The sequence below is a fragment of the Montipora capricornis genome, chromosome 11 (assembly GCF_036669925.1).
Source record: "Montipora capricornis isolate CH-2021 chromosome 11, ASM3666992v2, whole genome shotgun sequence".
Classification (NCBI taxonomy): domain Eukaryota; kingdom Metazoa; phylum Cnidaria; class Anthozoa; order Scleractinia; family Acroporidae; genus Montipora; species Montipora capricornis.
Window position 1 is genome coordinate 16931836 of NC_090893.1, and position 13551 is coordinate 16945386.

At 39.3% G+C, this 13551-nt stretch overlaps 1 protein-coding gene across 1 annotated transcript in view; it reads right to left on the reverse strand.

The window, feature by feature from the left end:
* Nucleotides 1-13313, reverse strand: part of LOC138024167 (tubulin polyglutamylase TTLL7-like) — a 33531-nt gene extending 20218 nt beyond the window's left edge. Inside the window, exons 1-10 of the mRNA XM_068871276.1 lie at nt 12803-13313; nt 12174-12231; nt 11602-11665; nt 11320-11387; nt 8606-8668; nt 7605-7700; nt 7138-7210; nt 6380-6475; nt 3391-3438; nt 906-997 (exon numbers count right to left, since the gene is read on the reverse strand). Of these exons, the coding sequence (XP_068727377.1) occupies nt 906-997; nt 3391-3438; nt 6380-6475; nt 7138-7210; nt 7605-7700; nt 8606-8668; nt 11320-11387; nt 11602-11665; nt 12174-12231; nt 12803-13118 (974 nt within the window). The 5' untranslated portion in view covers nt 13119-13313. The remainder of the gene's footprint in view (nt 1-905; nt 998-3390; nt 3439-6379; nt 6476-7137; nt 7211-7604; nt 7701-8605; nt 8669-11319; nt 11388-11601; nt 11666-12173; nt 12232-12802) is intronic.
* Nucleotides 13314-13551: the final 238 nt, after the last annotated feature.

Here is a 13551-nt window from a genome sequence, read left to right on the forward strand (position 1 = left end):
CGTTGGATGACGTAGTCCCTTTCTAGGCATTAGGCCTTAGTAAATGAATTATTTATCTTATCACACTTGGGATTTAAAGTGGATGGACTTGCAGGACAAATTTTATGATCAGGTGTTTTTTACACGAAGGAAGAAAGATCCGTGAACTCGGAAGACTCTAAAGTGAAAAACGATTCTTCGCTTAATTTCCATGCAGACATTTCGCCGGTTTGGGTGATGCTTGATACTTAGTACAGCAAAATTACTGCAGACTAGGCCGTCGCCATGTTTTTGTTCATGTCCGCAGTGAAACCTCGGATTGGACTACTTCGAAACAGTAAGCTACTTCGGACTGGCGAAGTTTAACTGGAGCTAGCATCTTCATGTACTGAGATAGCTCGGCTTAAAAGATCCCACTTCTAAAGCTGAGCAAAACGTTCTGCTTGTAAACTGAGTGCAGAGAACAGATGATCTTTCTGGTGCTGGAATCTTCCTTCCACCGTGTTAACAGCCCCTTGTGAGAAAACGTGTCTAAGAATAGGTTGACCGTTGAAAAGATCAAAGTGCAGACCTAGAAAGAAAATTTTACGTTTCTGCCTGCTACCGTTAACATTTACTGCACCCAATCACAGCAGACTCAGGCAATCACACGAGCCAATCACAACGCAAAGCATGTACATGTAGTCGGCGAAAAGCGCGGGAAAACGCGAGTGGTCAAATTCTGTTCCCTCTTTATCAAAACGAGTCCGTCGATGGCATTGAAGCAACGTACAGCGTCATCTACCGTGTAGTCCTTTTATTTTGCGGAGTTTAATTTTTGCGGATGGTTCTTGATCCGCTAAAATAAAATAAGTTTGAGCAAAAAAAAAAAAACTGCTAAAATTTACTTCAGTTAATATAATTAAAAAATTTGATCAACTTGTCACCTTTTACTCCCACTGTCGTCACAGTCATCCCGATGGAAATTTTCGTTGTGTTTATTTATTGAATAATTTGTAAGATGCATAAACAGCTCGTCCTTTTGAACAAAAAATAAACAAAAACAAAAAATTAATAGGCGCAACTTAAATAAGCTATAAGCGATGCAAGTACAAGAAAGTGCTAGTGCGAATGTTGGATTGGCTTTCTTTTGTAGAGAGATTTAGCATTGCGCGTTCACGTGACTTAGCAGACGGCAGGCCACTGATTGTTATAAAAGCATGAGAACTTTCTTATCCTTAGAGGTCTCCCTCTTTTGAAGAGTGTCCGAATCTCCGTAATTATTAAATTTTGGACTTCGAATATTGCGTTTCTAGCCTTCTGATTGGTTCAGTCAGTCTCTCTTATCAGCTCCTATACCATGTGGCCTAATACGGTCATTCAGTTATCGGGTTATCGGTTATTGGTCGTGGGTTATCAGTTACCTCATTGCTTATCGATTGGTCTAAGTGCCCAAGCGTTCAGAATTTAATAAAAATTTAATAAAGCAATAGACCTTATTCATAAATGGCGGTCAATTTATAATTCTTTTGTCGAAGTGCAAATTAGCCTAACAACCCTCGATACCATACAGTGAAATGAAAAGAATTCTTGCTCTAAAATGAGGCTTGGTAGGCTAATTTGCATGTGGACAAAAGAATTATAAATGTGACCGCCATTTATGAATAAGGTCTATTATTCCATTCGCGATTGTTAGATATGAGACTGGGTATAGCTAGCCAACTCATATCCAACGGACACTTATGGAATAATCGTTAAATAACAGACAAGAAAAGTGCTCAAATAAAACAAGTTTTTGGTATTTTTGAGAAGGTGAAAATTTCATACCGACGTTTTCCGTTTGCGGTACACGCGACGCTACATCTCTCGTAAAATAGTTGAATTAGGGAACTTCGTTTTTGAGCCGCGGACTGAATTAACATTTCGCATGCCAGGAAAGAAGTATTTCCCAGATTTTTAAACTATTCGTCTCTAACAGTGAAACAAATTTTAGCAATATAGATGTGGTGTTGTGAAGAAAGAAAAACACCGCACTTCCGGTTTCTGTCCATGCCTCTAAAACGTCGCGAACTAAAGAGTTTAAGAAGGGAGTTTAAGCAACGAACGACGGCTACGGCAACGAACACTGCAGTCCAAAATGTAACTTAGCGCTACCATAAGTACTTCGCGGTTATTCCGCCTTGTTCACCATGGACAATACGGGCAAAGTATCCTATAACTCGATGGGTACGAACGGTTTTAAAGTCAAACAGAAAAGGACATGATTTCATGGTGTTGTTTAGTGGAGTGCGGCAAAGAAATGCACGGAAATTCGTGCTGCACGTGCAACACGATTATTTTTGCCTTTTAACCAATCATATTCTTGCTTAGTGCCGTTGCCGTTGTCGTAGCCGTCGTCTTTGCTTAAACTCCCCAGAAACGACCACAGCGACGGCAACGACAACGCCGCAAAATAATAATATCATTTGTTAAAAGAGGTAAAATGGTCGTGCTGCTCGTTACATTTTTTGGAGGTACTCTACATAACAACGATGTGAGATAGCCAAACTCATTTGAGGTTTAAATGACAACGTGAACATGAAAATATGAGCCCTTTATCCTCTATTTGTACTCGTAACCACTGCAACCAATTTATGTTAAGGATACTTCTTCGCTTACATCGTAAGATTTGAACAAGATGGAATGTTGACTATTTTCACCATCCCATAATGCAATACGTTTTTTTTTTGGGGGGGGGGGGTCTTTACATAAAAACAATACAAGTTAATTACCCTTGGGACTGTATTATGTTGAATGTTTTTGCTGTGTTATGTTGACTGAATATCCATTGTTTTAATGCCAATAACTGGGGCCCCCCCCCCCCCCCCCCAAAAAAAAAAAAATATAATAATAATAATAATAATAATAATAAAAAAAAGAAAGAACTGTATTATGGGATTGGTGAAAAAAGCGAATTCCCGTCCCTAGAGTCCACTCTTCTTTTGGTCAGGGCCTAGAACACGGACTCTGCCCACAGTCCAAGAATCTTGGACTTCCGGCTCCTCTGCGCATTCTCAGAAAATTTAAATAATAACGGTCGTCAACGGTTACAACATTATACCATTACCGCGACTGCCCGTATTTTTGGCTGTGGCAAGAGTCCGTGTTCTTGGCGCTGACCAAAAGAAAAGAGGAATAGAAACAAGCAAAAAACATTCTTTCCTCGCGTCTGGTTAACTTCCAATAGATAGATTTAGCCTCGCGTCCACGGAAAAACGAGCAACTTCCCAAAAGAGAGCAACATTTCAACAAGGGAATCTTCAGGCTTTTGTGGCAAGTAATAGTCGAACACTTTGTCGTTTAACCTTTACGCGATACCAAATCTCTCTGGGGGGAAGGGGGCCGTAAGTCATTCCTTCGCGTTATACTTGCGTATAGAACGTTGGTTCTTACCAGGTTATTATCAGAAGGGGCTTCATAGACTTGTGTTCCCATGCGAACCTTCACAAGAACAACAGAATGAATAACTCTCTCTCTGTATATAGATATTATTTATACGTATGAAGGCCAATACATTTCGTGATTCATGGAGACGATTGATGTATTGAAAAGTGTTAGAAGTGCACGAGCCATAGGCAAGCGCAATTTGAGAACTTTCAAAACATCACGAGTACATATCATTCGATTTGTTATTGTATACTCAACAAAATTACTCCATCACCGTGTTTCCGTAGCAACTTCAACAGAGCGACTTTTATGTGACATTGAAAAATAAACGTAAAAAAAGAACGGAAACAAAAATGCAAAGCATTCTATTGGCTTATCGAACAAAAACAAACGATCCCAAAGTTTCATTGGCTTAGCGATGCAAAACAACGTCATCTCTCCATCTCCATCTCGGCATTTCGCTTTGACCTCATTTGAAATGCAGTAATGTGATTGGGCAATCGAACTGTTTACCGCCCACATTAATAGTTTCCTTGGCGGGAATAAGGAGAAGCTTTATTTTAAGCTTGCCAAACATTGGTTCGTGATACAAATTGCGAACACTGTTTCAAGGTCATACGAAAGTCGCTCTATTGCACTCTATAACCTTATATTATTCATTTGCCATCCTGATTGAAGAATCAGAAACGCGATATTCTGTTGAGTATGAAATAAATTTACACATATTTTGCACAATCGAGGACCCTCTATAGGAAAGTCAAAGGTTCATAAGCCAACGACACTTAGCTATCCGCAATAACTACGATCGATTACTGGACAAAACACAATCTACAAAGGTTCCTATACAACTGTTTTCCTAACGCCGCCATCAAATGACATTTTGTCAATTATGCCATTTTTTTTTTTACATATTTCAACGATCACATTTTGGTATTAATTTTTTTTTTCCGACAACGAGGGCACCTTATCTGAGAAGAATCCTTGTTTCTTTTATGCGCATTGGTCTCTACGTAACAGTTATTCTCTGGACACGAAATTAATATCAGCAAATACAAGAGAAGCCGACCGCAGTCGAAAAAAACCAGACGCGGTTTCTTTTCCTTGTAGTTTCTACAGTTGCTATGGGCGCTACTCCATCCCCGTTGCATGCACAACTTGTCCCCATTAAACTGGAAAACACACCTAGATAAAGTACTCCAAAACGCCCAAGGAGAGTAATAGTTTTAGTTTAATAATTCGGCAATTATCAAAGCAACTGTAACGGTAGTTTGTTTCGTATGACTTTTATGACTTGCCCATTGTCATCACTATCACCATTAGGAAGCTTTAGCAACGACGACGAGAACGACAACGAAAATGTCATCTCAAAATATAAATTCGCGTTTGACTTCGCGACTATTCCAAACTTTTTAAGATGACAATGGTGTGGCAGTCTCTCAAGCTTGAAACCGATCATTGAGTCAAGCTTAATTTAGGGGAGAAAATGAAAATTTATCCTCAAGTGCTGACGTCCTCCATTAACCTTCAAATTTGGCCATTTCACGTTGTTAGGGACCTTAAGGTCTACGACGGCGACGTCGACGAAAACGCCCCCTCAAAACAGAACTTTGCTCTAGTAAAAATCTTTCGCGATTATTCCACCTCGTTCACTTCGTACAATGTGGGCGAGGTATCCGAAAAATAAATTGGTACGAGCGGTTTCAGACTGAAAATAGAGAATGAAAGATTCTCTGTTGCGTGCTCACGTTGTCTTCAAAACCTAAAATTTAGTGATTTCACGTCGTCGTCAGAGAACCGCAAAAATATGAGCTAAAATCCGTGCTGCACGTGCGGCACGATTACTTATGCTCTTTTAACCAATGATATTGTCTTGAGGCGTTTTGGCCGACGTCGTCGTCGTAGATCTTAAGCTCCCTATTAGGGAGTTTAAGAAACGACGACGGCTACGGCAACGACAACGCCAACGCCAAAAAGCAGTAATATCATTGGTTAAAAGAGCCAAAATGATCGTGCTGCACGTCCAGCACGCGTTTTTTAACAATTATCTCCCGTACTCGTCAAAATTACTAACGTGAAACGACCAATTTTAAGGTTTTGACGACAACGTGGACAAACTACAGTGAATCTTTCAGTCACTCTTTACTTCAAATCCGTCCGTACCAATCCACTTATAGGACACTTGGCTCATTGAATAATATAAACAAGATGGAATAATCATGAAGTACTTAGAATAGCTCAAACTTATATTTTGAAGTGACGTTTTCGTCGCCGTAGCCGTCGTGGTTTCTTAAACTCCCCAATAGGGAGCTTTAGCAACGACAACTGCGACGGCAACGAGAACGTTACAAATTTGCATATTCAGTGGACAAAAACAATAGCTTTACGCGCCCTGCAAGTGCGTTTTTCATTTTTGTCCATTTCTTTGCAGTCGCCAGCAAAGCAACAACGTGAAATAACCAAGTTTGAGGTGTTACGGAGAACGTCAGCACTGGCAGATAAATTTTCATTTTTCTCCCCTAAATTTAGCGCCGCTCGTAACGGTTTCATTCCTGAAGGACCGTCACACCTTTGTCATATTAAAAAGCTTGGAATAGTCGCGAAGTGATCGCAATAACTTGAATTTATGTTTTTACATGACGTTCTCGATGCCGTTCCCGTCGTGAACCATGACGAAAACCTTGGCGAACGTGAAGTATATTTTATACTCTGGATAGTGACTTACCCACTGGATAAAGTTTCACAGCCATTGGGCAACTCGTGTCAGAGGAGAACACTATTAAGTGCGCTACTGTTTCGATATGACGAAAGTCTCTCTGCAGAGAGATAATCAAGTTATGATGCTGATCATCGCAGTTACTAATTAACGTTACTTGAGCAGTAACGAAAGGACAGCCTAAATTTTCAGGCTTTCCTTTCATTACTGCTCAAGTAGCGTTAATAACTGCAATGATCAGCATCATAACTTGGCTGTTTCGACAATAAATAATTTACTCACAAGTCCATCGTTGTAGAGGAAAATTCGTAATGGATCACAGGATGTTACTAAAACATACACTCTTAGGTCAAATTTGAATCCCTCAAGAAGGAATGGCTAAAATTGGAGAAAAATTAAAAACAAAACGTATTGTAACTAGTGCAAACTTTCCATTGGACATACCACGACACATATTGAGAAAATGCCTGCTTGTACCACCCTCGTTCAGGACCGAAGGGAAGCTTGCCCCAAATTATTATACCCGTGAGGCCATCCCCTATCTTTTCTCCGTTTAGTGTCGTGCGACCGACCCAAATTTTTGGCATTTTCAAAAAATAAATAAATAAATAAATAGGTAACGACGTTTTCAAACCATTTTTATGTCGCACAGGAGTTTCGGTAGTTGATCCTTTTTGCCACGCTGTCTTAATTTTGCAACAACATCCCACCAACTTTTCCGCCATATTGATTTTGGGTTCACGTCTTGTTGTTTTCCTGACTCCACAGCTATGATGCTGGGGTACCAGATCTCCGATTCCGAGACTTCTTACGATTTATTTTTAGGGTTTTTTTTCCGATCTGACCAACGTTTTGGTGAAAGTTTCTTTTGCTTATTTTCCTTTTTCGAGATTGACTTCTTCTAATGTAAAGGTTTGCCTTATATCAGCGTTAAACAGCATTCGGGAGTAGTGAAATAAACTCCTTGGTTAATTTTTATTCAGGGATTAGCGCTAATCGGCTTTTGAAGACCCGGACCCAGGTTTCTATTTTAATCATACCTTGTCGATATATTCTTGAATTACCATCAGCTCATGAGATGGGAGTCTGTCACCATTTCTTATCAAAGAAATTCTGAAAATGGTGACAAGGCAAATTAGAATTGATCTCGCAACAAGTCGTAAATTTTGGTTTTTCCTTAACACAGTATCCAGGGTTAAAAAGATTAAAAGTGCCTTTGGGGTGCTTGGAGGGCGTAGTGATGAGAGCACTCGCCTCCCACAAATATGGCCTGGGTTCGATTCCCATACTCGGCGTCATATGTGGGTTGAGCTTGTTGGTTCTCTACTCTGCACCGAGAGGTTTTCCCCAGGTACTCCGGTTTCCCCTCTCCTCAAAAACCAACCTTTAACTTGATTTCCTTTCATTGTTAATTTCAGTTTACAGTGTCCCCTTTTAGTGCTCCAGCGCTAGAACGACTAGACACTCTAATAAAGTTCCTTTCCTTTTCTTTCCTTGGATTAATTACCCGTTTCCCATAGCACCATTGGCTGGTTTAACTATGAAGGTCTTGTATTTCTTTCTCTTCTTTAGCTCTCTGCAGTAACCTTGAAATGCAGCATACCTGATTGATAACAAACCAATTAAGGAAAATCGGGTATTAGGTTCCTTGTTAAGAGCTGAAGAGTTAATTTCTTTGCTTCCAGTCCTATTGAGAATCAGTTTCCAATGGTCGAAACTGTTCCTCTTACAACTTTTGAATCTCTTTAGTAAGACATGTGCTTTCAATTAAGAATGTGAGCTTTGATCCAGTGACAGATTTATCTTACAGTCACGTGCTTTTGAAACACGTGACTGTAAGTGGTTGTTTCCTACAAGAGGAGCTGGTTGTGACCGCCGTCCTCGTATAGTCCATTCGACTGTTAAATTTTTCATTCATATCGCGCATTTTTATGTGAATATGTTCAACTCTATTGGCCAGGTTGTGGTCCAAAAAGACGAAAAATCGAAAAAAGGGTCTCTCCTTTTAAAGCAGGATTGTGACTTAGCGACTGATAAACAGTTCACAAAAGTACATCGGTTTTTGTTCGCTGTTTTGGTCCTGACCATGCACAAACCACGCATTTTTTTCTAAAATTGAACTAATCTAAAGTTTTCATCACTTTAGTCACTTTAGTTGTGAACATGAAGCGCGAGGTCACTGTTCTCGCTTTTGAAGTTTCCAGAGTTTCATAATCAGTCCATCTACATGAACTAGTATATGTTTAAAGCAATCCTTTAAGTAAACACAACTTGAAAAAATGTTTATAACTGACTATGATACTCAATGTAAACTGCTATCATAGGTTCTTAATGGCGTTATCCATTTGTCCTAAAACGGGCAAAAATTCAGCCGTTAGGCCTATAAAACAAACCGGTAGCGATAAACAACTGGCCATACATTGAGACCCTCTCGTAATTACTACTAAATTCACTTGCTCGTTTATAGAAAAGTTATTTTTTAATATGCTCATTTTTTTCAAAGGATACTCTGCTGGAAAAACCCATGTTTGAGGAATAAAGTTGTATTCTTCGGGATGAGCCCGTTGCATTCTAAAATTGGACAAAAAAGAAGTGGATAAACGAAAGTGAAATCTGAGTATCGGACACTTGTGTCCAAATTAAAGGCACGCCCAATTTTTTGACACCCAACACGAAGTGTTCCTTGTGACCTATTTCGGAGTTTAAGATCTACGACGCGACGGTGACGAAAACGTCATTTAAAATTGCAAGTTCAGGTTTATTTATCTTTTTCGTCATTGTGTCGGTTTTTCTAACTTCTAAAAACTAGTGCAACTTTCCCGGAACTGAATAAGGAGGTGCGGTGTTGAAGCTACGACAGACAATCCAAATTCGCTGCCTTGTGTTCACGTTCTCCGCAAAACTTGAGCATTGGTCATTTCACGTCCCAGATTTACGAAAACGTGAAAGAAATGTACAAAAATGAAAAATGCACGTGCAGGGCGTGCGAAGCTCTTGTTTTTGCTCATTAAATATGCAATTCGTTGCCGTCGCGTCCTAGATCTTAAACTCGGAGTTTAAGGCCGGGACGCACTAGGCGACACGTTGCGGGGACAAGTCGCCGCAACAAATCGCCTTGTATGACACGGTTAATTTCATGAAAATTATTGTCGCTGGGGCAGAATTCTGTCGCTGTGATCAGTCGCACGGATTCAAACCAGTTTGAATTCGTGCGACTTATCGCAGCGACAAATTTAGCGAAAGCAGCGTTGTTGCATCGTGTGTACACTTCCGGAAACAAGTCGCTGCGACAAAATACTTTACTTTATAAATGAACCAATGAGAGAGCGTCATATGGTCAGCCATATTGAATTAGAAAACTAGTTCACATTCCCCCTCATACGAGATCACTGCGTGTGCACCGAACGGGCGTCGTGTCGCAGCGACTTGCTTTGTAAGTAGTACACATGGTGCAATTTGTCGCAGAGACATGTCGCTGCGACTTGTCGCCTAGTGTGTCCCGGCCTTAAGAAATGACGACGGCTACGGCTACGGCTACGACAATGCCACAAAACAATAATATCATTGGTTAAGAGCATAAATAATCGTGCTGCACGTGAAGCACGGATTTTATTGCTGTTCTCGGCATAACAACAAATGAACGTGAAATCACTAAATTTGACGTTTTATCGACAACGTTAGTGTACAAATACAAATCATTCATTCTATATTTTTACTCTAAAATCGCGAGTTAGGATAATTCGCCCGCATTGTAGGAAATGAACGAGATGAAATAACCGCGAAAGACTTCCGATACTGCAAAGTTACATTTTGAAGTGACGTTTTCATTGACCTCGCCGTAGTAGATCTTTAAGGACGGTATGTTATTGCGCATACGTTCTGCGCATCTCAAGATACTCGGGTTTCCTATCGGTGCAGCTTGCTTATACAGTGATATTTTTGCTCGGTTTAAAACTATCTGAAGAAAGTAGAACTTGCTAAGTACAGTACTCTTGGTATCCAAAAAGAAAATTGGGGGTAACCATGCATTTTTGAGAGATAATGAAGCTTCAATTCGGGAAAGAACTCCATACATTGCTTTGTATTTTAAAGGTTTTTGCAAATATTATTCATCAATTATCTTTGAAAAATGCGTGGTTACCCCCAATTTTCTTTTTGGATTTCAATAACACTTGATAAGATCTACATTTCCTGCATAATCATAAACCGGGGAAAAAATACGTTTAAATTAGTAGGCACCGTCCTTAATTAAGTCCCTATTTTTAACAATAAGGTAAGGGTAATTAGGTTAGCGCCATTTTTAGCTCACGGTAAATTCAGCCGTATATCCTCATTTGAGGAGTAGCATTTGGCGGACTTGTGAAGCTAGTTGACTGCATTGCGATACGCGAAATCTACATGCATCCACGTGTAAAAGTTTGAAATGGTAAACTAAACGGGAGAATGAATAGATAAAGGCCGGGACGGATGAACAATGTAATGGGTGAACGGGTAAGTTGGTGAAGGTACCAACTTGCTTGAACGGATTAAAGCCGCACAAAGAAGTGAATGGGTATCAATCGGAAAAAAAAAAACGGATGAATGGCAGAACGAATGAAAGGATAAACGACCGAAAAACTTGACGACGCAACGGATGAACGGTTTAATACCTGTATGGATGAACGAATGTGACGAGAAAACACAAATAGAATAAGTTGCAAAAGGGTAAGTGGTTAAACGGGTAGTTGTGTCAAAGGATGAACGCACAATCGAGTAAATGGGTACACAGTTTGAGGCTAACTGAGAACATAAACAAATGAACGGGTAAACGAGTGAACGAGTGAGGTACGTAGCGAACAAAGGTTAGACGAAGACTTTGCAAAACGCAGACGTTTAACACGTTAAGGGTAATATTTGACAACGCAGAAGTGCGGTATCTGAAAAGCATTGTAGGAGCATTTGAAACTGTCGAGTCGCCTTTAAACGGCGAAGGAGAAATTTGTAATCAGTTGCTTACATTGTTTTTGACTGTTTCATTGTGGACAGGTCAAAGGATTACGGGGATTTTAAAAAGGCCTCACTCAGTGAGGATGAACGAATCACTGACCGAACGGTCAAACTTGAAAATGAACTAGCAAAAATAATGAATAATGAACGAATGTAAGAAAACACAAACGCCAGAGGGCACGAACGAACAAACGAACGAATGAACAGAATCTATAGTCAACTACGAATGCACTCACTTGGCCATGTTTCGAGCAAGGTTGTCCTTTCTGCAGATTTCTCCCATGCTCGGGAAATGGTTAATTTTCTTTAAAAAAAAAACATATGTAAGTTACTATTAATTTAGGAAGCGTCTTGGTCAAGATATCATAAATTAAAAAAATGAACTACATTCAACCCAAGAGGTTAACAGGAGGTGGCTTTAAAAAAAGATATTCAATCAATCGATTTAACGCAAAATTCAAGAAACAAAACGTTTTAATTATTGAAGTTATTGCTTCATTATCTTTCATAAAACTTACCTGAAAGGACTTCAGTTCTATAATCCTCTCAACAGAGACTGCAGTGTCATTCCAAATAAGAAAACTTAAAGGAAACGTAAAAGTTAACACATTAAAGGTACATGGGACCACAAAATGATTGTATTAGTTTTCAGTTCCACTAAGAACTATAAGGCGAATATAACCAAAAGAGCTTGTCTATTATACTTTTAGGATGCAGAGGGAGACATTTTAAAATACTCAATTTCTTGTGCAAGTAATTAAGTATCATTATATTTATCCTCGGATTTTTAGAGTAGCTAGTAGATAATATCTTCGAGCATTGAACAGAACAAACTTAACCTCAACTGGCCGGAGGCAAACCAGTTGACTATTTGCAAGTGCAGCTGCCAGGAAATTGAACCAAGTACTACATGAAACAAATTCAACGAGTGGTCAGAACGTATCTTGAACCCGGGATCTGTGGATCTCAAGGCAAGCTCCTTAACCACTGGGCTGCATTGCTTCCTGTGTACAGTCAAACACCGTTTAATTTCAGATAATTGCTGACATGTCTCCGTATAAATATCTGTTTTAACAAGTGATGTACATACCTATTAAAATCGTCATCCCTTGTAATTATCATTCCATTTTGAAGACAGACTTTACGAACTGCAATGGATAAAAGAAACAGTTCTTTCCCCGTTTCTTGAAAAAGTCGACATCGATCATTAAATCAACTACTTTAGGAGCCATCGTTTGCAAATTAAGCTTCCTTTCCCAGCACTGGCAAAGTGAAATAAAGCAAGCTGCAAAAGGTTACCAATAAATGAAACGTCTACACTCAACAGTTAATGGAAATCGTGTCATCTAGTTTTCAGATAGAGCCTTCAGTGCACAAAAACTTGTGCACGTCTGAAATTATTCAAAAGTTTATTTCGCCGACATGTACATACAACACGTACAGGTGATTAATTGCTTCAGAGAGGTTTCATGTTTTTTCGCCTTCATTTATGAAATTAAAGGATAACTTGTTAAGCTTAAAAAATACATCTCGTTTTTCATTGCAAGTAGTTAAAAATAGACAACTGAAAATCTGTTTTGGGGCCATTTATAGTTTCGATGGAAACAATGATTGTAAATATTCTTTGTACATTAGGATTAAAACACACAGAATTTAAGAAATAAGACAAATCTCTACCCGATCGTATAAACAACGTGTAATCAAGCATACTTTTCTCACCAATATCATACTTTGTTCCTGCTAAATTAGCCGTAACTCGCCGTTTCCGAACACATCTCTTCTTGGGCTGTTTCCCTTCAGAGTGAATGCGTTTACTTTGAGATGTCATGACAGCGCTTCGACCTTCGTCCTCTTCGTAAAAATCCTTGCCAACTTCTCTGAAGGATTCAGTTTCTTTGTCTTCGTTATCAATCTCATCTTCGACTTTATCCGTCTCGATTAAATTTATTTTCTTCCTCACCAAAGCGGAAAGATTTTCGGCGTTGTGGTTGCTCGAGGCAACAGGAGACATTCGAGACAACGGTGGAATCTCCATGGCGAAGAAAATTTCTTTCCTCGCCCAGAAATATAGATGGTTTTTCCCTCCTTTTCGCTCATGGTAGAAACATTTCAACGGTTGAAAGAAGACGCTTAGTTTCCTTGGAATATCATTGCATTCAAGTTCGAGGATGTTACTTTTTTCTATCGTCTGTTTACAGATTAAAAATGTCTGAGACCGAGCGGAGGGAGATCTAAATGTCGCGTGATGTTCATTACTATAGCAACATGAATGTCACGTAATACTGAATTGTCGTCACGTATTAAAGAAACTTCTCTGACTGTCAAAAAAAGAGTAATTATTAAAACGTTGTTGTTTCCATAAAACCTGAATCGTTCTTTTCAAATGTCAACCATTTCCACGCAAAGCGTCGGTTTTTTTCTTTTTTTCTTTTTTTCTTTTTTACAGAAGATAAAGCTTTCAGTAGAAA